This window comes from Sebastes fasciatus, chromosome 1 (genome assembly GCF_043250625.1).
Source record: "Sebastes fasciatus isolate fSebFas1 chromosome 1, fSebFas1.pri, whole genome shotgun sequence".
Lineage (NCBI taxonomy): Eukaryota > Metazoa > Chordata > Actinopteri > Perciformes > Sebastidae > Sebastes > Sebastes fasciatus.
Window position 1 is genome coordinate 20,004,134 of NC_133795.1, and position 23,305 is coordinate 20,027,438.

The window sequence follows — 23,305 nt, forward strand, 5'->3', positions numbered from 1 at the left end:
AATTTATGGCCAACAAAGGGGGGATACTCCATAATGTTCAGTGACAGGAGGATTTAATGACGCTGTATCTTCTCGTCAATGTGCACCTGTGCTGAGCCGACCGGTGTTATGGCCTAATGAAGCGCATCTAGAGAGAAAGGGAAAGACAAACTGAGAGAAAGAGAAGCAAACAAGAGAAAAAAAGGGACGTAAAAGTCTTGATAGGTGAAAAACTGAGAAAGTGAGAAAGGAGTAGAGGCGTGCTGATATACTGGCTACGAGCTACTATTTTCAATATTGATTAATCTGCCGATTATTTGATTCATCGATTAATCGTTTTGTCTATAAAATGTCACAGGATAGAAAACATGCCCATTACATTTTCCCAGAGCCCAGAATGACGTTTTAAAAAGATGTATTGTGTAGGATTTGGCGGCATCTAGTGGTGAGGTTGCAGATTGAACCCAACTAAAACTTCTACCATGCGCCAAGCGTGTAGGACAATTATGGTGACCAACGTGAAAATGTGAAAACGCTATTGGCCCTCTCTAGAGCCAGTGTTTGGTTTGTCTGTTCTGGGCTACTGTAGAAACATGGCGGCCAGCTCCGTGAAGAGGACCTGCTCCCTATGTAGATATAAACGTCTCATTCTAAGCATTGACACACCTAGCAGACAGTCAGTTATTGGACAGTATGCTGGATTGGCGGCGGAGATTGTCAGTGAAAGAAAACACTATAATTGCGAATCAGTGCAGCAAAAGAGAAACGGAAGTGAGGAAAGCAAGCCAACGAGTAAAGTCAAGAGGACATACACAGATAACTCTTCTCATGTTTCACAGTCATCTCATCTGATTATGCCAATACACGGATATTTCCACAACGACAGGGTCATCTGGAATGAAGCTAAGTGGTGAGTGAGAGAGGTGTGAAAATGGTCGGCAGACACCGCTTTGTTTCATGTACGTATCATAACAACAGCTTGTATATCCGCCTTCCTCGGTCTTCCTGTTTCCCTTTTTGAATGACAAATACAGTCATGCTGCTGTGGAGTTACGACATCTCACCCAGGCGCAGAAAGTACATGCTAATTGGCCGTCAGCTGTAGTCTTTGCGATGTGTTCAAGTGCAACTTGTCGGCCAAGACAAAGGCGACGTAAGGCGACGCAACAGTCGGCCTTCATCGCAGCTAGTTCTTTGACGTCGGCTTGGTGGTTCTGGGCCTTAAATGCAACACACTCCTGCTTTAAATTGTTTGTTTGGTCAAAAACAAAAAAAATATTCAGTTAACTATCACTTCTAACAAAGAAGAGCAGCAATATCTCACAGTTGAGCAGCTGAAAAAAATTAAACAATTCATTGATTATTAAAATAGTTGCAGTCAATCGACTGATCAACTGCCAAACATTTACTTGTTAGTAACTGGGATTTCACTACTTTGACATTTCATAGACTCAACGTTTAATCGAGAAAATAACTGAACTTAATGGATAATGAAGATAACTGTTAGTTGCAACCCTAATCAGAACATGTGTGAAAAAAATAATAGACGTGTAAGATCCAAGAGATGCAGCTCTGCAAAGTAATTAGTAGTCAAATGTCCTGAACTTAACCAACCTGCTACAGTAGTGTTTATCCTGTTACCTTCAATAAAGTTTCAAGGTTCTCAATTCAGGGTTTGTTGTCTGTTTGATGAATGTCAAAGCAAATTGTGAGGTATTTTTACTACATTCCAGCTCTAATAATAGTATTTCAGGAATATCCTGATGTGGCCACTGATATTTTAGTGTGAATATGTGATGCCGTTCCGTCTTTAATAATGATGTGAGGATGTGACAATTCTTTAGTCTAATTATTGATACTGGTACACGCCCCATTTGCTGCCACCCCATTGCCCTACATGTACTGTATAAATATTTTTTTTTTCTGGCTCAGACCTGACCCATTATCCAATTGGGAGGCGGGGGGGCAGTCCGGAGAGTGAATTCTTAATGTGTTTGTGGTGTGACTCCAGAGCCAACTAGGCCAGTTAGGAACATCAAGGGTGTAATGAAGTGAAAACAGCTGTTGAACAGATGACTGTTCTATCAGAGGGGGAATTAATTTCCCTCCCATTTCATTCCAAAGAGTGTTACGCTGAAAGGATGCAAAAAAACGGCTTCAGCTTACTGGCTTTCTGGTGTATCCCCCCTCCCATTGTCCTCAATATCCAACCCATTTACCCCCGCAATAAACCTGCAAAATTAATACAAATTGTTTGTAGTATGAATTAAAATGGAACATTTAGACTCTTACTAGAGCTAGACGATAGGCTTCTTGAACAAACGAGGATGTAGTAGAGTAACAATTCATTCCATTCATTCTTTTTACACTTAAATTTACAATCAAATATCAGAGCCCTGTTTCAGAAACCGTGTCTAGTGAAAACCCTGAGTTAGTTAACTCTGAGATGAGGGAAACTCTGGGTCAGTTACCATGGCAACTGAACCTAACCCACGTTTCTCTCTGTCTCCTCCCTCTTACAGAGCTAGACTTATTTCCACATTCTTTCAATTTGTATCAAAGCGCATATCAAAGGTTTACTGTATGTCAGAATCTAAATCCTGGTTGGATATTAGTTTGATACTCAGGAATATCTAAAGTTACCGCTTTTATCTGCTGTCAGTCATTTCTTTGAACATTCAAATATTCAACACAGTCTCATGGCAGTCGTGAAATAGTCACAAAATTGAATCTATTTCATTTGTGTACATAGACACAAATGTCATCTCTTTTGGGGCGCTCAGCACGACTTTCAACAATGTATTGTTAGTGCGTTTTCCTACGAATGTCCAGCAATACACGTGTCAATTTCTGCCCCAGTCTTTTCAAAACACGGCAGAAGTGAGCGTGGCTCACATACCCCCGCTCACTGCTTGACCCCTACTAAAGTAGGGCCAAAGGTTTTACCTTTTGGAAGCAATGGAATTAATTCGAATTTTAGAAATTTTGGGCACCCTGGACTTCTTACCATGAAAGGCAAAACTAGACCACACTGCCATCATACCAAATTTGAAGTTCCTAAGTTAAATAGTTTCCGAGTACTACTCCGGAAACGAGTGTGACACGTGAACAAGCAATCGGAAGGACAGAAGGACACGCGGAGCGCTATATACCCCCGACTAAGTTGTCAATGGGGTATAATAAAACTACTTAGTTAGGTTTAGAAAAAGATCGTGGTTTGGGTTTAAATAACTCTGGAGGTGCCGTAACTCAAGTACTTAAGTTATGTGACAAATAAATCAACTTTGCCTTCTGGTCTCACACGGGACACAAACACAAAAACAGGACACCGCCTGAGCGAAAGTCCTGTGTTTTTTGACCCACCCATATACACCGACCTCCTCGCTACGTTGCGTTCGCTGCTCTCTATACTTCCTGGTTCACAATTACGTGGATTACATATAAATTGATTGTGTGATGACCATCATAAAAATGTGAGTTTACAATCATGTCTCTATGTCTTTAATCAGTATATTTTATATTGTTCATCGTCAGTGCATTTTATCCCCGGCAGATTAAAGCTGAATAAATATATTAAAAAGATAATGTAGGCTACAGTCAGATTCCACCACTTTATCATCCATTAAGGAAATGTTAGTCTGTTGAATTAATGGACAACTGAATAAAACTGTATTATATTATTGACACTTTTCCCCGCTCTGACTTTTTTAAAGATAAATGTGCACAGTCAGCATTAACATGCATTAATATCTCTACGTCGACTGGATTAAAATGGAGGCTTTGGCTTTTATTTACCTGTTGCCATGGTGAATTGTAGTATCAGAGCTCCATTGATGATGTCTTTTTAAGTTTAGGTTCAATCTACTCTGAGTTTATTGAACTGACTCTGATCAGCTCTTCAGGATTCATCAACTCAGAGTTCAGGGTTAGAGTCAGACTTTGATAAACCTGCTCTCTGAAACGGGGCTCTGGACAATCTGAGGCAACCATGCATACTCATCTGAAAATAAATCTCATTTTCGTTTATTTCTTTATTTGACTCGAGGTCACAGTTTAGTCCGTTTTTTTTTTTTTATTGGCCTTCACACTGCGGAAAAAAACAGCACCATCTCCATGCTGTGTGTTTTGAAAAATGTGTGATAAAAGAAACACTTCCAGCTCCCTGTGAGAAACAGCCTTTCAAAGTCTGTTATTAAAACCATCCTGAGCTTGGCGACCATTAAGTTCTGAAGCTTCCTGGACATTAAATTCTTTTCAAAATCAGCTTTTAACTGGTGAGAGTTAGCCCGGCCTGGAAGCTGAAGCTTTGAAAAGCTTACAAAAGTCACTAAGCTGTGGCTCAGAAATAAATAAAAAATATATACTGTATCTTAAGCAGATGAGGAAATGAGGTGTGTGGGGGGGGAGATATCTGAAGCAAGTCAGAATGGATTACATAACCAGTATCTCCAATTAAAGAAATACAAGATGAGTGTCAGAGCCTGAAACAACCAGGGTTAATACAATATTTAGAAGAATTTAGCTGAACTTAACTCCCCGTTTTAGCTTCAACACGCCACCTTCACAAATAAAAAAAATTAAAAATTTGCACCGTGACACACACCCTCACCTCCACCCCCCACCCCTGTCGTACATACTGCTGACACCACCAGCCGAGTCGCACATCAGTTTGTGAATCAGTCATGAAATATGGTGTTATTTTAACCCTAACCACAATCATTTCCTAAAACTGAGTAGTTTTCGTCACGTAACTTCCGTACTTAAGTTACTGCACTTCTTGAGTTATTTTAACCCAAGACACGATCTAGTTAGTAGATCTAGAAGTAGTTTGTTGCCTAAGCCTAACCAAGTCAAACTATTCCTAAACCTAACAAAGTAGTTTTAAAAGACTTTGAAAAGACTGGAGATTTGGAGATTCGTAGGAAAACGCATGAAAGATATGTTGCTCAAAGTCGTGCTGAGCATCACGAAAAAAAAAGGAAAGTCGTGTCTGTGTACACAAATTTCATGACTATTTCACGAACTGCAGTGAGACTGTGTTGCACTCACTCTGTCAGACCATTTCTGGACATGACGTCACCTTGGAGAGTCATACAGTAGATTTATCATAGATTTTTGGGGTCTAGAGAACAGAATAACTGGATTTTCTTGGGAAAATGCAAACTGTAAAACCGTACTGTGTGACTGTACATGTCATTTACTTAAACATTGTGGGTTGGGCGTAAAGTTACTCTTTAAGGCTGCACATCACAAAGCTTTGACATAATAAGAAGAGATAAGAAATAAGGAGCTCTGAGGAGACAGATAGAGAGGATTGTTTGAGGTCTTTAACTTAAAGTACTATCCTCTAATTATGGGACATATTAAGACTCTGAAGAGCTGTGAGGGTTTCAGCAGAATGAAGGAGATAAACTGATAAAAGAGATACTCCGATCCATGCAGTGTTGCACTGCATTTGAGCTTTCAGTCTGACGGACCGTCATCGGAGCAACAGAATGAAGGAGAGGTGTTCAACCAGCAGCGGCAAAACCAGCGATGCTGTCCATGTTTCTCACACACATTCATGTTCTATGCTTTCCTCTCCATCTTACTCTGTCTTCTAAAATAGAGCAGACCGAAGAAACCAAAGAAATTCTTAGATTAAATAAAGACCTTAGAATAAATAAATAATCGACGAAAGAAATCCTAAGCAAAGTTCACACTGCACGACTTCCAAAGTCGTCAGATCACAGTACTGTTAACACTACACAACTTGCTGTCTTAATCGGGAGTCTTTAGGTCGTTATGGTTTTCCCACATGACTCACCGGAGACAGGGGGTCACACACTACAAGATCTTTCACCAGGAGGAATCCCCAATGAGGTCTCCAAACTACCTTTTGTCAGCAAAACATGTGAGAAATACACGGTAAATGACGCGAAACACATTGCTGATGTTGTTGTTGCCAATTATTTAGCTTTTTTCTTTGTGAATCCTGCCCGTTGTCCACAATGTTTGTTTACACTCATGTCACGTTGGATCTTGAGAGATTTTGAGAGATTTCGTTTTTTTTTTTTTTAGTCTGGACTTTTTGCTGTTCATGAATGAATCTGTTAGTGTGTGGTGTGCTGTTTTGGCCAAACTGTTGCTCTCCACACACTATAGGAACAAAACTGTTACATTTCACATAGCATGTCGTTATGTGTGGGGTCTCTCACATTTTCTACACGTTAAGATTTGAAAAATCCTAAAGTGTGGGCCAACCTTAAATTAGAAAGTGATATTTTAGTACAATCAACCAATTAATAAATCAAGGTAGGAATGCACCGATCCAACTTTTTCAGTCGTGATACCGATAGCGATACCTGGGCTTTGGGTTTAATTAATAAGCTGTATGCCTGGGATCATTCTCTTATGTGTAAGGCAACATCTGGCTTGACTTAAACATTGCTTTCCTAACTTTGTAAACAAAATGTAACAAATAAATACATAGATATAAATTTACTGAATTGTTATTTTTTATTAAAATAATAAATCGTACACCAGTAACTTGGTAAAAAAATGCGAAAATACCCCATCCAGCTATTTGAGTCAGTATTGGTATCGGTGCATCCCTAGATTAAAAGTCCTTTTTTCAGAGAGACCTGGCCAAGAGGGCAGCAGGAAACATTGTTCCCATTGTAAACTGAACTAGGGCTGGGCTTCGATGCTTCAACGAGAAGGTATTCAAAGCATCGCTTTGCGGCGCAGCGCGGCAGGCTGACATGTTCTTCTGTCTGTCTGTCTCCATGTCCCCCGGGACAGTGCCGCTGCCGCACTACTGTACACACACACACACCTCTAACAAACAGCAATAAACATCTAAGAATAGCTTGTAATAATTAATGTTGAATATGAATTGTGGGATTATTCCTTATTTAATGGGCTATTTGGGGATTCATACATTATTATAACATACTTGTACATAAAAACAAAACAAAACGAAGCATTCAAATACAGATTTGGAGTCTGACTACCATGGCAACGGTCTAAGCTTTGAAGCATTTGGGTCCGCCCTATAGTGATATCATTGTTCCCATAGTGAACACAACCTACAGAAACGGACCAATATACCGGTCACATGCTATAACCAGTCTGCAAGTGGAAATATAAGAATTGACAACTAAATTAAAAAGCTTAAAATGTAATAAACCAGCTTTTTTTAATAAAGGTGTTAACCCTGTTGCTGCTGTCATTGGCAGGAATGCTGTTACCAACACACAACAGCATCAAAATGAGACCTCTGACCTGGAAGGACCAACCAGGGCTGTCCTTCTTAAACACAGCATAAACATTCTCTAAGCAGTTCACCCTCCACCATCAACATTAAATTGTGTGAGCAGATACAAGTTCAACCTGCTGATGATATTCGATGGAGATGGAGATGGTGATGGTTCATCTTTCCTCTTTTTGGAAGTCAACAACCAGCACTTAATATACACAGGTCTCACAGGGATAGCAAGGCAACACACACACACACACACACACACACACACAAGCTAAAGCCACTGATGGAATCCTCCAGCTATAGCAGCCCACTGAGCCAACTTGCCCCAGCCTCTCAGTCACACCACGCGTGCCTCTGAGAGGGTTTTCCTTAAAACCAGCTCACACTGCAGGCGGTGCAAACGGATGAGGGGACTCTGTTGTGGAGGAATCACTGGGTGGGTGAGGATTCGTATAGAGAACAGGCCAGCCTTCAGCATCTGATGCTGTGCAGCTGGAGCCCAACAGCTGCATGAGAAAAAGCGGGCTTACATAATAAGAAGCGGGCTGCCACTAATAATGATAACGCTGGTAAATAATGGTACGTGTCCACAGGCTCCGTGCTTTCCATGCTTCCCATTCATTGTCTATGTATGCAGCCGCGTGATGCATTCTGGTAGAGTAGCGTTGCGATTCGAGAAACGGAGTGTCGCGACGCCCGCTCCTCATTTGCATAAAGTTGAGGCCTAGTCTACTTTATGCAAATCACGGGCGTCTGACGCGACTCACCGCCTCTCGAAACTCCCGAGAATCTTTTAAAATAAATGTTGTCGATCCAAAATAAAGACAGATTCAGCAACTGCGTGGCTTATTTCTCGCCGGGAAAGCTTTCGTCCAATCAGGTGGGGACAGCCTGTTGGTACGTGTCCACCGGGGCGTTTTTATCGTGAGGGGACACAACGCTTCCCAACATTGGACACTTGGTGGGCGTGTTGCTAGACACAGGCTCTCCCCACCTGATTGGACGAACGCTTTCCCTCTGTTGGCTGCTGCTCCCAGCTTTCAAACCAGAAACAATATGGAGGCTTGTTTGAAAACTTTCTTCTCTTATTTCACAAAAATAGTTCACGAAATGTGTTTCTGAGAACATTTGAGGCGAGAAATAAGCCACGCAGTTGCTGAATCTGTCTTCATTTTGGACCGACAAAGTTTATTTTAAAAGATTCTCGGGAGTTTTCGAGAGTTGGCGAGTCGCGTCAGACGCCCCCGTGATTTGCATAAAGTAGACTATAGACCTCAACTTTATGCAAATGAGGAGCAGGGGTCGTGACTCTCCGTTTCTCGAATCGCGACGCTACGCTACCATAGACAATGAATGGGAAGCAGTGGAAAGCACGGATCCTGTGGACACGTACCATGAGTTCCGGTCTCCCCTACCTGGAAGAGGCGCAGTATGTTGGCCACCATGATGGACACAGAGCTGGCCGACGCTCCTACGACCCCGACAACTTTCTCCGGCTTGACGAACACCGGCGGCTCCCCGTTGGTGCACCTCACGTCCGACGTGTCCTTCTGGATGAGCGCCTGGACGAACGTCAGTGACTGCTCCAGCGCGTACGTGTCCCGCGAGCAGGTGTCCAGGATGCGGGCGCCCAGGGTGACGTTGGGCAGCAGCTCCTCGTCGCCGTTGATCTGGTCCAGGGCGTACATCATGGCCTCCAGCCGGTGGATGCCGTTCTCCTTCTTGATGTCCCCGCACGGCATCCCCGGGACCCCCCCCACCCCTCTGGCGTGGACCGGGAAGAGCCCCCCCAGCGTCACGTCGCCCTCCACACGGATCGAGTGCGGCGCGTAAATCTCCTGGGAGCCTGCAAGGTCCAGGTCCAGGAAAGCATGCAGCATCCACAACACCCGGAATGTAATAAAACCCGGTTTTAGTTGAGGAGCACAGTGTCTTCCCATGATTTTACGTTCAGCAGTTTCAACCAAAAAGCTTAGAAATAAGGATTAGAAATAAAAAACGTAGAGACACTTTTTTTTTTAGGAGAGTTTTACGAATCCAACTGTTCATTCCTGTCCTCGATCCAGCAGAGAAACAATAAACACAGGTGTCTCAGATTATTAGACCTCCTGTAAATCCACGCAGGTGCAGCAGATGCGTTATGCACTCACGCACAAACATCCAAAAACCAAAACCCAGCGACTGATTCACCAATGCGTTGTTATCATCCTGAAGTGTGCGCAGAGCTGCTGCTGCTGCTGCTGCACACAGCCATGGTCGCTTGTTGCTTGAGCACCCATTCCAGAGGATTTCAGAGGAGAAGAAAGAAAGAAAGAAAGAGAATAAACCGCACCATCGGGTTGTTCATTAAAGGGCAGCAAGCGAGAGGAAGGAAAAAGACGCACTCCGTTTAAGTCCTATATCCTGGTATATTCCGTCTTTTGAGATGTGAATAATAACCCAGCCCACACGTTCGGAACTGATGTCATATTAAAAAAAAAAGGAATAATAATAATTAAAAAAAATAAATGATCACACCTTGCAGATGAATATCAGGCAATAGTTTCCTGAGAGAGCCCGGAGAGAAGATGTGAGGAGAGGAAAAAAAGGAGAGAAGGCGTTGAAACGCGCTGCCGAGTGAACGAAATAACTCTGCTGAGAGCCGAGCCAGTGTGTGTGTGACAGACTCCTCATCCTCTCCTCCTCCTCTTCCTCCAGCAGTCCGGGTCCACACTCACTCACTCAGTCACCTGTCTGCAGCGCAGAAGAAGAAGAAGAAGAAGCACAGAAGTGTAGTTGTGTGGTGTTCAGGATTTCTGCGCTGAAACTGTCCGAATAACGACAACAAGAGCGAGATCTCCCCTCTTCTCTCTCTCTCTCTCTCTCTCTCTGCCACCCACCAACCCTCTCACTCTACACACATTCACACGCAATCACACGTGCACAATCCACCCACGCGCCCTTTGCGTAATTATCAAAGGTGCCAAAACAATTTGCACACTGAAAAAATAAAAAACACATTTTGAATAATGAAAAAATCTCCTCCTGTTATTATGAATGACTGCATTCATAAGAATAGAATAGAATGTAATATAATATAATAGAGTGTGTTGTTTTCCAGAAATAACTCCAATGTTTTGTCGTTCGCCTTCTGTTCCAACACATAATATTGTTTTTATCAGCTTGATACTTCGTGACTTGGTGAATTACTTATCAACCAGATGTCATATTTCAGAAGTCAGCAACAGAAAATGACTCACTTCTTCCTCCTCCTCCTCCTCCTCCTCCTCCTCCATGAATTCTAAATAATGAGATTTGTGTTCATCAGATACTGTATCTAACATGGAGTCAGACTAACTTAAAGGGTATCATGACAATCCAGTCAGCTGCCTAGATCAGAACAACTTTTTTTTTGGGTCTTCTGTACATTTCCACAAAGAAAAAATACTCAGTTAGGTTTAGGAAAATATTGACTTGGTTATGCTTAGGCAAAAAAAAATACTTAGTTAACTTTAGGAAAATATTGTGGTTTGGATTAAAATAACTCCGGAAGTGCTGTAACTTTAGTACAGAAATTACGTGATAAATAAATCAACTCTGACTGATGGGACATGAACACCAGTCTCCTGGGTGAAAGTCCTATGTTTTTCAACCCACCCATCCACCCTGACCTTCTCCCCATTTGGCTTTTACTGCTCTTTATACTTCCCGGTTCACGATTACCTGGATATAAATTGATTTTGTGCCGACATCACAACAAAAATGGGAAATTTGTGTCTATGTACACAAATCTATACATTATATTTCGTGACTATTTCACAAACTGCTGTGGGACTGGGCTGTAATATAAGCCACAAAGAATCCAGGGAAAAGAGAAGCAGCACATACAAAACAGATAAGAGTGGTACAATACAAATACACATGAGAACTATAAAATAAGATTAAAGATCAGAAATCGTGAAAATATGGACATAGTCCCTGTGACGTCACCCGTAGGTTTCTGAAGAGCAGAAATGAAGCTCAAAGTGGACGGCTCCTGGCATCGCCATCTTGACAGTGACGACTGCGGCTAATCCAAAAATGGGCAAAGAGGTGGAGCATGGATGGAGCTGAGGCAGACTGAATGAAGCCTGCCTCAGCTAAGGCTGACAAGCAAAGCTAAGAAGCTAGGCCAACAGGCTATATGCCTGTGCTATTCTTTGTAGAGACCAAAACCGTTTTTTGTACCAGGCTGTAAACATGTATATTTCTGGCCTTAAAGAGACGGTTACTAAAACGGAGTGTTTCAGAGAGAGGGTGAAAACAGGTATATTCAGACAGACAGTATGAGAAAAATAATGTTTTTGGTTTTTTTTACATTAAAACATGTACATATGTTTTAGTAGAAACCCCAAATGCAAGTATGAACTTCAAAATAAGCATGATGTGTCCCTCTTTAAATAATTTCACCCTTTAACGTGTCTGTGAATTACTTTTGGACAAACAAAATGAATAGTTTATAGATATACCACATTACCTATAACATATTAATTGTTTCCTAATTTGGGGTCATACCAAAGCTTTAGTCACCTCTTCATTACTTCAATACTTTTCTAGACATTGGGTTTTAAAGAGATCAGAAGTAAAAAAAAAATATATAAAATATTTGAGAGGAAATAGTTAACTTTGCAATTTTTTTTTTTTAAACATATCAGTGACAAACAACAAGGAAATAAAGTCAATGTCAAATGTTGAGGCAAACATGAAATGGGCGGCTGAGCACAAGATTTACTGATGATTGATTTTAGCCTTCATAGACTCAATTACATATTTTCATACGAGGCCGCAAGAGGACAGACGTCGTTATTAACCACTAAAACCAGAATGACAGAGAACAGAGTAGGGCACAGAAATAGAATGGGAGTAGAACGAACATTGCGTGGTAATTCCACCATGCTTTAATGCTACACTGGTTACAGTAAATGAGCCAAACAAAGTTGTCGCTCATCTGGCAATAGGGAATGGGAGTCGCAGAGCATTCTGGGGTGCGCCGCCATTTTAGGAGGGTATAGCGTATGGAGCTACGGTAAACTATCATTATCTGTCACCGGTCTATTCATCTGTCATCTGTCAATCATTCATGTATTCAACGTATAAAGTATGTGCGAAAGACAAATGTCCATATAAAGAGAAGCTGACAGAGAAAAAAGGGGCTATATATTACTAAATTTAAGTTAAGTTATGATATCGATCCTTACGAATTAGGAGGACCATGACAGTTTGCCGCCCTTTACGGTCACTGATGTGTCTTGGCGTTAGTGAATAACTGTCAGCAGTTCAAAAGATGTAAGTCTCTGGAAGCCGATGTGAAATTTACAAACATGTATATGAAATTATACAAGCCAAATGCCAACTACACATAACCCGAACAAAGATAATCTAGCTAATGTTATGCTAACGGAATACTAACAAAACATCAGCTAATACTACATATTTAATCTACCGGTATCTTGCAAAATGAAACCCATAACGTTAGCCTACCTTTGTGTCTGACTGTACACTATATATAAGTATTCACTACGTAGTGTTTTGTGTATCTTTTGACACTTGCACTAAACAGCCAGTGGATGTCACTCTTACCCTTTATCCTCCAAAAATGTCCGACTTGCTCTCCCTGAGGTCACATTCCCATTACCTATAGCAATGTGCTTTCCTCCGCTGTGTCAAGATTGTGTGGATGAAGTATTGTTGTTCAATTTGACTCATTTACTCTGGCTCTCTATGCTTCATAACATTAAGACTACACTGCTCGTTTTAGTTTTAGTCGTTACTGCAAAACCTCACCTCAGTCCGTGACTTGCCGTAAATCTGTTTAGTTTATATGGAAGTTATATTTCTATTTTATTTTATTTTCCGTTCTACTCCTATTCTGTTTCTATGGTAGGACACGTGGAGGGCAGTAAAGGAAGGGTGCATCCGTACAGTATTGGAATGCAGCCGTGGTTCCCCTGAGGCAATACATGCTTCACATTTTGCTCCTGAAGCTGAAATCAGCTCCGGTCTGAATGACTGATTCGATTAATGACAAGAGTCACATTAAAGATTCAGTGCCACTGAGTGTAAAAGAGAGCTGCTCATTGTGAATAGGAACTCATTCACAATGTTCACTAATAATGTTATTTCTTTAGAATAATGTAAGAGTCCTGCATACCCCTTAGAGATTTTAAAGCTTTATTATCTGGTGTTTTTTTTTACGATTCTTGTAACTGTTTTTAATTCCTGTTTATTGTGTTGTGTGGTTTCTGTTTTGCTGATTGTGTGAACGTTTCTTGTTCTCATGTCTCTTTTGGAAAAGAGATGTTAATCTCAATGAGACTGCCTGAATAAATAAAGATTGAATTAAATAAATATATATATTATTTCTTTACAGGACTGCAGTGTGCATGCCCGACGACTGCATCTGCTCAGGTTCTCTGTGACCTGGATCAATTCCATTTACTCAGGTTCTTTCCCACCGAAATCTTAAAAGCATTTCTTGGATGTTGCTTTGTGCTTCCCCAACTTTGGGAGCACATTTTGTCTAAAATATTATTGTAGGCTGTAGCTTTCCCAAATAGCCCCAGAACAGAAGTAGACAAAAGTATGTGGACACTTTTTCCACATATTGGTCAGCAAGCCCTCATACCTCAGATGGGTAAGGATCAACATTAACGCGATAATAACGCATTAACGCACATTTGTTTTAACGTCACTAATTTCTTTAAAGCGTTAACACAACTTGTGATTATACGATTGTAGCAGGCTCAGTTTTAAAGCTAAATTGAAGATACTTGTATCATATGAAACTACAAATCTAAGGAATCCATTGGTACCACCCATGTCAGACTAGTTTGTCGAAGAGGAGGCTAAATAATACTCCGAACTTACTCTTAATTTTTGCAAACAAAAACTGGCATGGCCATTTTCAAAGGGGTCCCTTGACCTCTGACCTCAAGCTATGTGAATGAAAATGGGTTCTATGGGTACCCACGAGTCTCCTCTTTACAGACATGCCCACTTTATGATAATCACATGCAGTTTGGGGCAAGTCATAGTCAAGTCAGCACACTGACACACTGACAGCTGTTTTTGCCTGTTGGGCTTCAGTTTGCCATGTTATGATTGGAGCATATTTTTTATGCTAAATGCAGTACCTGTGAGGGTTTCTTGACAATATATGTCTTTGTTTTGTGTTGTTAATTACATACATTAGCATAAAGCGAGCATATTTGCAGACTCCCATGTTGATAAGACTATTTAATGCTTGACAAATCTCCCTTTAAGGTACATTTTGAACAGATAAAAAATATGCGAATAATTTGCGATTAATCACGATTAACTATGGAAAATCATGTGATTAATTGCGATTAAATATTTTCATCGTTCGACAGCCCTAGTTTAATAGTTTAGATCTGAATGTGCATTTAGATTGAATACAAAGCAATTTTTCACTTCATGTTATTGACAACTAGAATGTTTTTTTCAGTTGGTGTACATTCACCATTAACAGCAGAAATAATATAACAATAATAAGGATGTTTGATGAAAGTGTATACATTGTGTATAATATATGACGCACATTTTTGCAAAAAGGCATTTTCCTACATAGCAGTCCAACCAAGAAACAAGAACCTCCCTTATTCTTTTGTGACCCTGGAGGTGCATTCGTTACCACTAAACTATGTTCAGCAACATGTTTGTATCCTAATTATGGCAATTTACTGATGAATTAAATCAATCAAATCAACCCAACCATTAGGGACATAATTTACTTTTTTTTCTCTCTAAATCAGAATAATTTCTCAATAAGCTCAATCCTTTGTGTTAGAAAATATTATATCTGGTTCTTTGATGGAAAGTCTGAGATACAAAAAGCCTGTGTATGTAAACACTGAAAGAGAGAAGTCAAATATACGATTCCCAAGTGCAATCAATATTTGCTCATGAGCTCCTCTCTGCCAAAGTACAGATATCTGCTGTATTTGAAACCGCATACTATACTATTAGTACATACTGATTTGGCCAACATTTAGCATGTAGTATGCAATATGTGAACAAAAGCAAATTCTACAGTATGCCGAAAATAACCAGATGTCGTACTGATTAGGTAAAAATCTCCAGTTTGCATCGGACTAGTCTACCACGCCTACTGTATCCCACAATGCAAAGCGCTGGAACGGTACAAGTTACAGTTACAACAACAACAGCAGCCACAAACGTATAGTTTTTGTACATTTTGAATATTGGCAGTTTAACGATATTAGATGGCTAATCGAACATTTGCTCCACCGTTTTCAGAGTTTAGAAGCTCCACAAACTGACGTGACGGCTAGCTAGCGCCTGCCGGGGTCGCTACCTCGCCAGCCGGGCAGTAATGCTCACAGATCGCTATGAGCTGGCTGTAGCTCTCAAGAGAGACCGGTCTCGTGGACAAGGGGCTTTTATTTCCTTGTTGACAGATGGTTTGTTTAAATATCACAACACAAATGTCCATTATAAATGAACGGGAACCTGTGTTTCTCTGTCTTTTTGGAGATGAAAAGCTCCACAATTGCCCGCGGGCATAGCTCGCTCGCCAGCCGGCCAGTGACGCTCAGACCGGCTAAGAGGCGAGGGACAGAGCTGCCTCTGACGGGGCAGAGAGATACCTGCTGAGAGAACATATTACTCTAATATCTGTAGGGATATCATTCCACTGTTTTGTTGCTGCAACTGAAAAAGCAGTTTGAGTAATTTGTGTGGATCAATGTTTTATATTTCCCGTCTCCCCTCGTTGATGATCCTGTTTGTCTCACTTCACTATGAGCTGTTAGAATAAATAGTTTAAACCTGCAGTATCTTATAAAGTAAAGAAATATAACATAAACAAAAAGATCAAAGTTCTATTTTTCGATAATATTGAAATAGTGGTACGAGTTTGTTTTTCTGTCCAGCGCTTTAAGAGCTGGTTAAAAGGCTAAAGCCAGGCCTAGCATACTGCAAAATACATCGTTTTAACCGTTTCATACTGCATACTACTGAGGAATGCCGTATGCACTATGTACTGTATACTGTATACCGTATACTGTATACTGCACACTGCGTTACTCATTAGCATGTAGTAGGCGGTTTAGAATACAGCCTTTGTCTCAAACTTTTGATGTCATAGGGTATAAAGAGTGGAGCTGCTCAATAGACAATGAATAGTAGACGGGTTTTATGGACTCACAGAATGTTTGTTTTCTTTTTTATACCCAAATGAGCTTTATTCTACTGTAGTGATCTCAGTTGTGAAACAGAAAATGCAACCATGTACTCAGAACATTCCCCTGGGTGCTCTCAGTGTCATCTAGAACACCTCTCCCAATTCATTGTCTATGGAGCAGTTTCTCACTTTATACCCTATGACATCACACGTTTGAGTTTAAGCACTCTAGTTTTTGGATTTGGGAGAGAGTTGTTCATGTTTTGTAATTTCCCTTTAACTCTTGTAGGTAAATTGTAGCAGCCTTGTTCCTAACCCCCAGAGTCCTGCACTTCCACACGGGAAATGTTTTCAACGCTTGTAATTCCTGTTGACACTTTTCTGTTCTATTGTCTTTGCTACTGTAACACTCGCTGCCCCAGGATTCACCTCAGGAGAGCAGGGGACATCAGAAATCAGCAGTCTGGTGTGAGGCCAACAGATTGCTGGTACAGCGTGTCCTGACATTGAAAGCTCTACAACAGGAAGCCCTTTTCTGAAAGGTATGCGGGTTAAAACCAACAGGTCCTCATACCTAAACATCAGAATATAGATTGTTTGCCGATGACTCCTGAAACAACATATATGACCATGTTATTTAACGTTGTGAAACGGTCACAGTTTTAAACACCTGGTTAATGTTGTGAAATGGCACTACTTGGTTCGGTTTAGGAAAAGATTGTGGTTTGGGTTAAAATAAGTTTGTTTGTTACGTAGCGTAGTTTCTACGTACATTAAATAAGAAAAGTCTATCTACATCTAATGCCTGAGAGTCTTACTGCCTTCAATTATATTATATTTTTATTTAGAGATTACTTTTTTTTTATTAAATTTGCTCCATTTCTACCCACTGCAACTTTAATATGTGCTTGAAAATGTGGAAACGAAACCTACGCCTTTTGCTTTAAGTCTGTTTTTTGATGAAGTCAGTTTGGTTAAAACTGTAAAATGCGTCACGAATACAATAGTCTTGCATAGCCAGACCTATCTCGACAGCACTGTCAGTGCCTGGCTCCAAACATTATCATTCTGGTATGGTATAAAAAAATGCTCTCGCTTGTTTGTATTTCTTTAAACCATTCACAATCGTCTTGGGCGGCGCTAAGCATAGGATGCAGCGAAGTGCCCTTGCTAAATAGATAGTGCAGATAGCAGAAGGGGAGGAGAATGGTGGCTGAAATAGGCGGCTGATGGCAGGCTTACACCTTCAGTCTACATCCGGTGAGTCAGACTACCCATGTAACAATGAGTCCAAACGTGGCCTACATCGTGACCCATCATTTTATGTGTTTCACCTGCTTCCTGGCACTTTTTCACTGGATTCATACAGTGCAGCTGGAGAGATGTAAAAACGACCTTCGAGGAAATGAAAAATGAGCCACCATAATATTACAACAACAAGACAGGCCATTCTTCCATTTAGATCTTTTAGGCATTTGGCTGATGGTCTCAGCCAGAGTGACTTATAGAGAGTGAGCAAGTTCAGCGCTCAAGGACACTCGCTGAGCCAAAACACATTTGATAAATGGTACAAGTGTTTCTGTCAAATCTCAGACAAAATGTTTCTTGTTTGATTCTATAGGAAAATGCTGTAAGTGCAAATTTGTTAACGCATTACTTGGTAATTGAATTGTGGTATTGAGTTTCAGTCAGACTGCTGCACTCAGCTATCAGACGAAATATAATGAACCCCTCACTTGAACAGCCACTACTGCCAGATGCTCACAGCTACACAGAGAGGAGGGCTGGTATAAGCTGGTAAACTGCCCCAGTATAATTACAGGAGCAGTAAGAGAAATGATGGGTCACATGTTTGATACCGCTGAGTCCATCATATTTCACACATCCTGTCAGAGTGTCCTTGACGGATCCGCCCGCTCACTGCACCGGTCACCCTGGATACAAGCTTGTTCCTTCTCTGTCCAGATGGAGGGGTTGCTTGTATCCGCAGAAGAATCAGCTTCCCTGAAATATGGAGTGAAACATGATTATGATGATGTAGTGAAGTGATATACAGCGTCATTCATTCATTCAAGATTTACAGGATGAAGTTAGAGGAGGGTGGAGTAGATTTAGCAGCAGTGTTGAGTCTCTTTTTATTGGCTACATTCAGGTTTATCTAACCTTCTGCACCAGGCCGTCTTTTTGGCTTTGTATTTTTTATCAACAAAAAAAAAGTCAGAGAATACCATGTGGAAAAAAGTGAAAAAAAAGTCATATAGTATATTGAAAAAAGTCCTAGTATAGTATGTAAAGAAAAGTCAAATAAAAGTAAAAAAAAATGCAAAAAAGACAAAGTAAAATATGTCAAAAAAATACAAAATAAAAAAGCCTATTATTATATGTAAAAAAAAAAGTCATAGTATAGTACATCAGCAAAACTCATAAACCAGTTATAATATAGTATGTCGAAAAATTTCATTAAAAAAGTCATAGTAAAGTATGTCAAAAAATATCTTGGACAACGAATTCATAGAATAGTATTTCGAAAAATGTCATTAAAAAAACTGTCATAGTATAGTGTGTCGAAAAATGTAACGGAAAATAAGTCATATTATAGTATGTCTAAAAATGAAATGGAAAAAAAAGTCATAGAAATTATGGCAAAAAAATAATTTGGACAAAGAATTCATAGTATAGTATGTCGAAAAATGTCATACAAAAAGTTATAGTATAGTATGTCAAAAAAGTTAATGGAAAAAAAGTCAAAGTAAATTATGTCAAAAAATGTATAAAAAAAAGTCATAGTATAGTGTGTCGAAAAATGTAATGGAAAACAAGTCATAGTATAGAATGCCGAAACTTTTCATAAAAAAAAGTCATAGTATAGTATGTCGAAAAATTTCAGGGAAAAAAAGTCATAGTATAGCATGTCAGAAAAAAGTCATAGAATAGTGTATAGAAAACAATGCAAAGAAATCTTAGTATAGTATGTCAAAAGAAAATGCAAAAAAGTCATAGTATATTACGTCGCAAAAATGCAAAGAAGTCATAGTATAGTATGTCGAAAAAAATGCCAAAAAAAGTCAAAGTATAGTATGTGAAAAAAAAAAAAATAACATTATAGTATGTCAAAAAAAAAGTCATACTACAGTATGTTGAAAAAAAAAAAAAAAAGTCATAGAGTAGTAAGTTGAAAAACAAACAAAAAAATCGTAGTATAGTATTTAAAAAAGAATCGTAGTATAGTGTGTCATAATTTTCTTTTTTAAAAGTCCCAATATAGTACCTCAAACAAATTGCTAAATATTCACGGTGTAGTATGTCAAAAATAATTCACATTATAATTTTTGAAAAAAATCATATTATAATATGCCATTACAAAAAATCATAGTATAATACCTCGAAAAAAAAATCAAAAAAGTCAAAGTATATTATGCCAAAAAATAGCCCTTGTTAGTATGTTGCAAAATAAGTCATAGTATAATGTGTCAATAAAAAAATGTAAATGTCACATTATAGTACGTCAAAAAAAAAATGCAATGTTGAAATGTTTTTTTTGAAAAGTCATAATATAGCATGTCGAAAAAATGCAAAAAAAGTCTTACTGTAGTATGATGAAAAAAAGTCATTGTATTTTATGTCGGGAAAAAAAAGCAAAAAATTCATAGTATAGTATGTTGAAAAAAGGTAATAGTACAGCATGTCGAAAAAATGCAAAAAAGTCAGAGTATAGTATGCTAAACAATTTCATAGTATAGTATGTAAAAAAAAAATGCTAAAAAGTCACATTATTGTGTGTCGCAAAAAATTCCAAAAAGTCATAGTATAGTGTGTCGAAAAACAATCATAGTATACTGTAGTATGTCAAAAAAATGCAAAAATGTCATAGTAGAGTATGTAAAAAAAAATGAAAACAAAGTCATAGTATAGTATGTCGAAAAAAAACACAGCAGAGTGTATATGTAAAAAAAAAAAAAAAGAAATTCATAGCACAGTATGACGGAAAAAAAGTCATAGTATATTATGTTGAAAATTAATATATATCGAAAAAAAATTCAAATAAATCATAGTATAGTAGGTCAAAAAAATACAAAAAAGTCACAATATAGTGTGCCAAAAAAAAAGTAAAAAGTCATAGTATAGTACGTTGAAAAAATTCACAGTAGTGTGTTGAAAAGAAAGTAAAAAAAAAAGTCAAAGTTCAGTTTTTTGAAAAAATGCAAAAAAATGTCACAGTAGAGTATGTAAAAAAAAATTAAAACAAAGTCATAGTATAGTATGTCGAAAAAAAACACAGAGTATGTTCAAAAAAGGGCAAAAAAGTTCATTGTATACAGTGGCATGTAAAAAAAAAGTCACAGAACAAAAAAGTTCTAAAAAGTGCTGTGTCCAAGTAGAGCCTCACAGAGCTGCTAGCTTTATTTTAATCTGGTCTCGTTGCTTTCTTTGTATCTGTGAGGTAACTTTGTAACTGGCATTTTGAATGGGGCTCTATAAATACGTAATATCACCACATATCATTACTGACTAGAAGGTTATTTTTTCATTCTCTGGGCCTGCGCTATGTTCTTGTTTGTATATCACTTTTAATCTCTAAAGGCAGCTAAGTCTAAACATAATAAATGACTCTATATAATTTATTTCTGTATTTAGTCTCTAACTCCTTGTTGAAGTCATTCTTCATGATTTGGCCGCCTGCACAAAATAAAGATAATTGCATTTATTCTGCTAACTGTGAGGCAGCGCTGAGCTTGCCCATATTCCTGCATTCAATCAAAGGTTACTGAGGCATTTTTTTTTTATCAATGAAAGGTCAGGGAAGCTCTGGGAGCCGGTGGCTTCTCACTGAGTACACTAATTTAATGCATAACTTAAGTCTGAATAAAAAGCCTTCAAATCGTGATTAGGTAGCTGTTACTTGATCAGTTGGCTGACATTTAACAAGTGTAAAATGAAACATAAGCATAATTAATCACCAGCACACGTCTCAAGGTAGACAGAGCAGCTCTGTTGGCAGACCTCGGTTGTAATCAGATGGCAGGAGGAGCGACTGTAGTGCTGTGTTGGAGCCGAGCCACCAGCGACTTCTTATCTTATCTTCCTGGGGTAAATGCTCCCAAAAGTTATCAAACATGCAGTACTGTCTATACTATCTATCATCTCCATGTTTACGGCTTGTTTGTGTTGATAAAGCGCTCGCAGCCTGTGGTGGTTCTTCACCAGGGCTCCCCAAAGAGAAGGGGAACTAAAAGGCTATAATTACATCAACTTTAGTATATCTGTTTGTGCTTTCAGCCATATGTTTAAACAGATGGAATGCATGGAGTAGTGGAAGAAATACTCAGATCCTTTACTGCAGTAAAAATACCAATACAGCAATGTAAAAGGAAGTAAAAGCCCTGCATTCAACATCCTACTTAAGTAAAAGTAGGTAGTATCAGCTTCTTGTAGTTAAAGTATTAGTAGTAAAAGTACACAAGTAGCCTATTTTTACCTTCATGTAGTTAAAATATCAGCAGTTAAAGTACACACGTATTATTAGCTTGTTGTAGTTAAAGTATTAGTAGTAAAATTACAGAAGTAGCTTATTATTAGCTTCATGTAGTTTAAGTATCAGCAGTAAAAGTAGAGAAGTATTATCAGCTTCTTGCAGTTAAAGTATTAGTGGTAAAAGTACACAAGTAACCTATTATTAGCTTCATGTAGTTTAAGTATCAGTAGTAAAAGTACACAAGTATTATCAGCTTATTGTAGTTAAAGTATCAGCAGTAAAAATATACAAGTATCATCAGCTTCATGTAGTAAACATATCAGCAGTAAAAGTACACAAGTATTATCAGCTTCATGATAAAGTATCTGTCATGTTCTGGCACAGCCAGAGCATTGAACTTTTTTCCCTTTTGATATAGTTAAGAATGTCTCTTGTTATTATTTACTTTTATGTGATTTTGGATTTGGTTTCTTTTATATTATTCCGGTGTTTCCTGTTTTATTTTGTAATTCACTCCTCCTGTGTCTTGTCTGGTTTTACTTCCCACCTTTGTTTGTTTTCCCGCCTTTTGTTGATTGTCTGCCCCGCCCTGATTTGTTTCACCTGTGTGTAATCATGTCTTGTATTTAAGCCTGTGTGTTCCCCTCTGTCCTTGTCGGTTCGTTTGTCTCTCCAGCCCCGTCTACCTTGTCCTCCGTGTTACCTGTTACCTCCTGCTCTGATCCTCGTGTTTCCCTGGTTTGTGATTTTTGGTTTTGTTCTTTTGTACTTTGTTCCCCTCCCTGCCTTTTGTTGTTTGGATTTTTCAGCTCCCTGCCTTTGGTTGTTTTTGGATTTTTTCAGCTTGTAATTATTAAAGCTCGCTTTTATTTTCAACTACTTTCCTGCCTGTAACTCTGCGTTTTGGGTCCCCTTGTAAATTCACACACCACACGTGACAGTATCAGTAGTAAAAGTATACAAGTATTATCAGCTTCATGTAGTTAAAGCATTACTTGTAAAAGTACACAAGTATACATTTTCTTCAAAATGTCTTTATTGACGTCGTTCCTACGAGACTGCCGGATAAAGGGAGGAAATCGGTGGTGGATATGAAGTGATAACCTGCTCCAGGTTGAATACTCTGAATACAAGTCATGAGCTTACGTACTGAACGTTGTTACGTTAGGACTAATATATCTTTCCCAAATACATTCAGCATCATTGATTCACAGAAATGTCAGGGTGCTGGGTAAGCAGCACTCCAGCATCACTGAAGCAGTTAGACGGTAAGTGCCGACATCATGAACATTGTCACGGTTGGTTAGCGCTGCAGATTAAATATACATACAGATGTAGTTCCTCTTTACTGCAGCACTCACGCTGTGCCTCAGGGAAACGTCCAGAGAAAAATCAGTTATGTTTATTAGCTCTTGTAAGGTGTTGT

The 23,305-nt window shown here is 39.1% G+C and overlaps 1 protein-coding gene across 3 annotated transcripts in view; it reads right to left on the reverse strand.

The window, feature by feature from the left end:
* grm7 (glutamate metabotropic receptor 7) overlaps window positions 1-10,233 on the reverse strand; it is a 335,453-nt gene extending 325,220 nt beyond the window's left edge. For 2 of the 3 annotated variants that reach the window (XM_074636571.1, XM_074636580.1), the window contains exon 1: window positions 8,641-10,226. In XM_074636571.1, coding sequence (XP_074492672.1) covers window positions 8,641-9,165 — 525 coding nt within the window. In that variant the 5' untranslated portion in view covers window positions 9,166-10,226. Of the gene's footprint in view, window positions 1-8,640 lie in introns of all 3 variants that reach the window. The other variant, XM_074636586.1, reaches the window with a different exon arrangement.
* Between the last annotated feature and the right edge of the window lie 13,072 nt (window positions 10,234-23,305).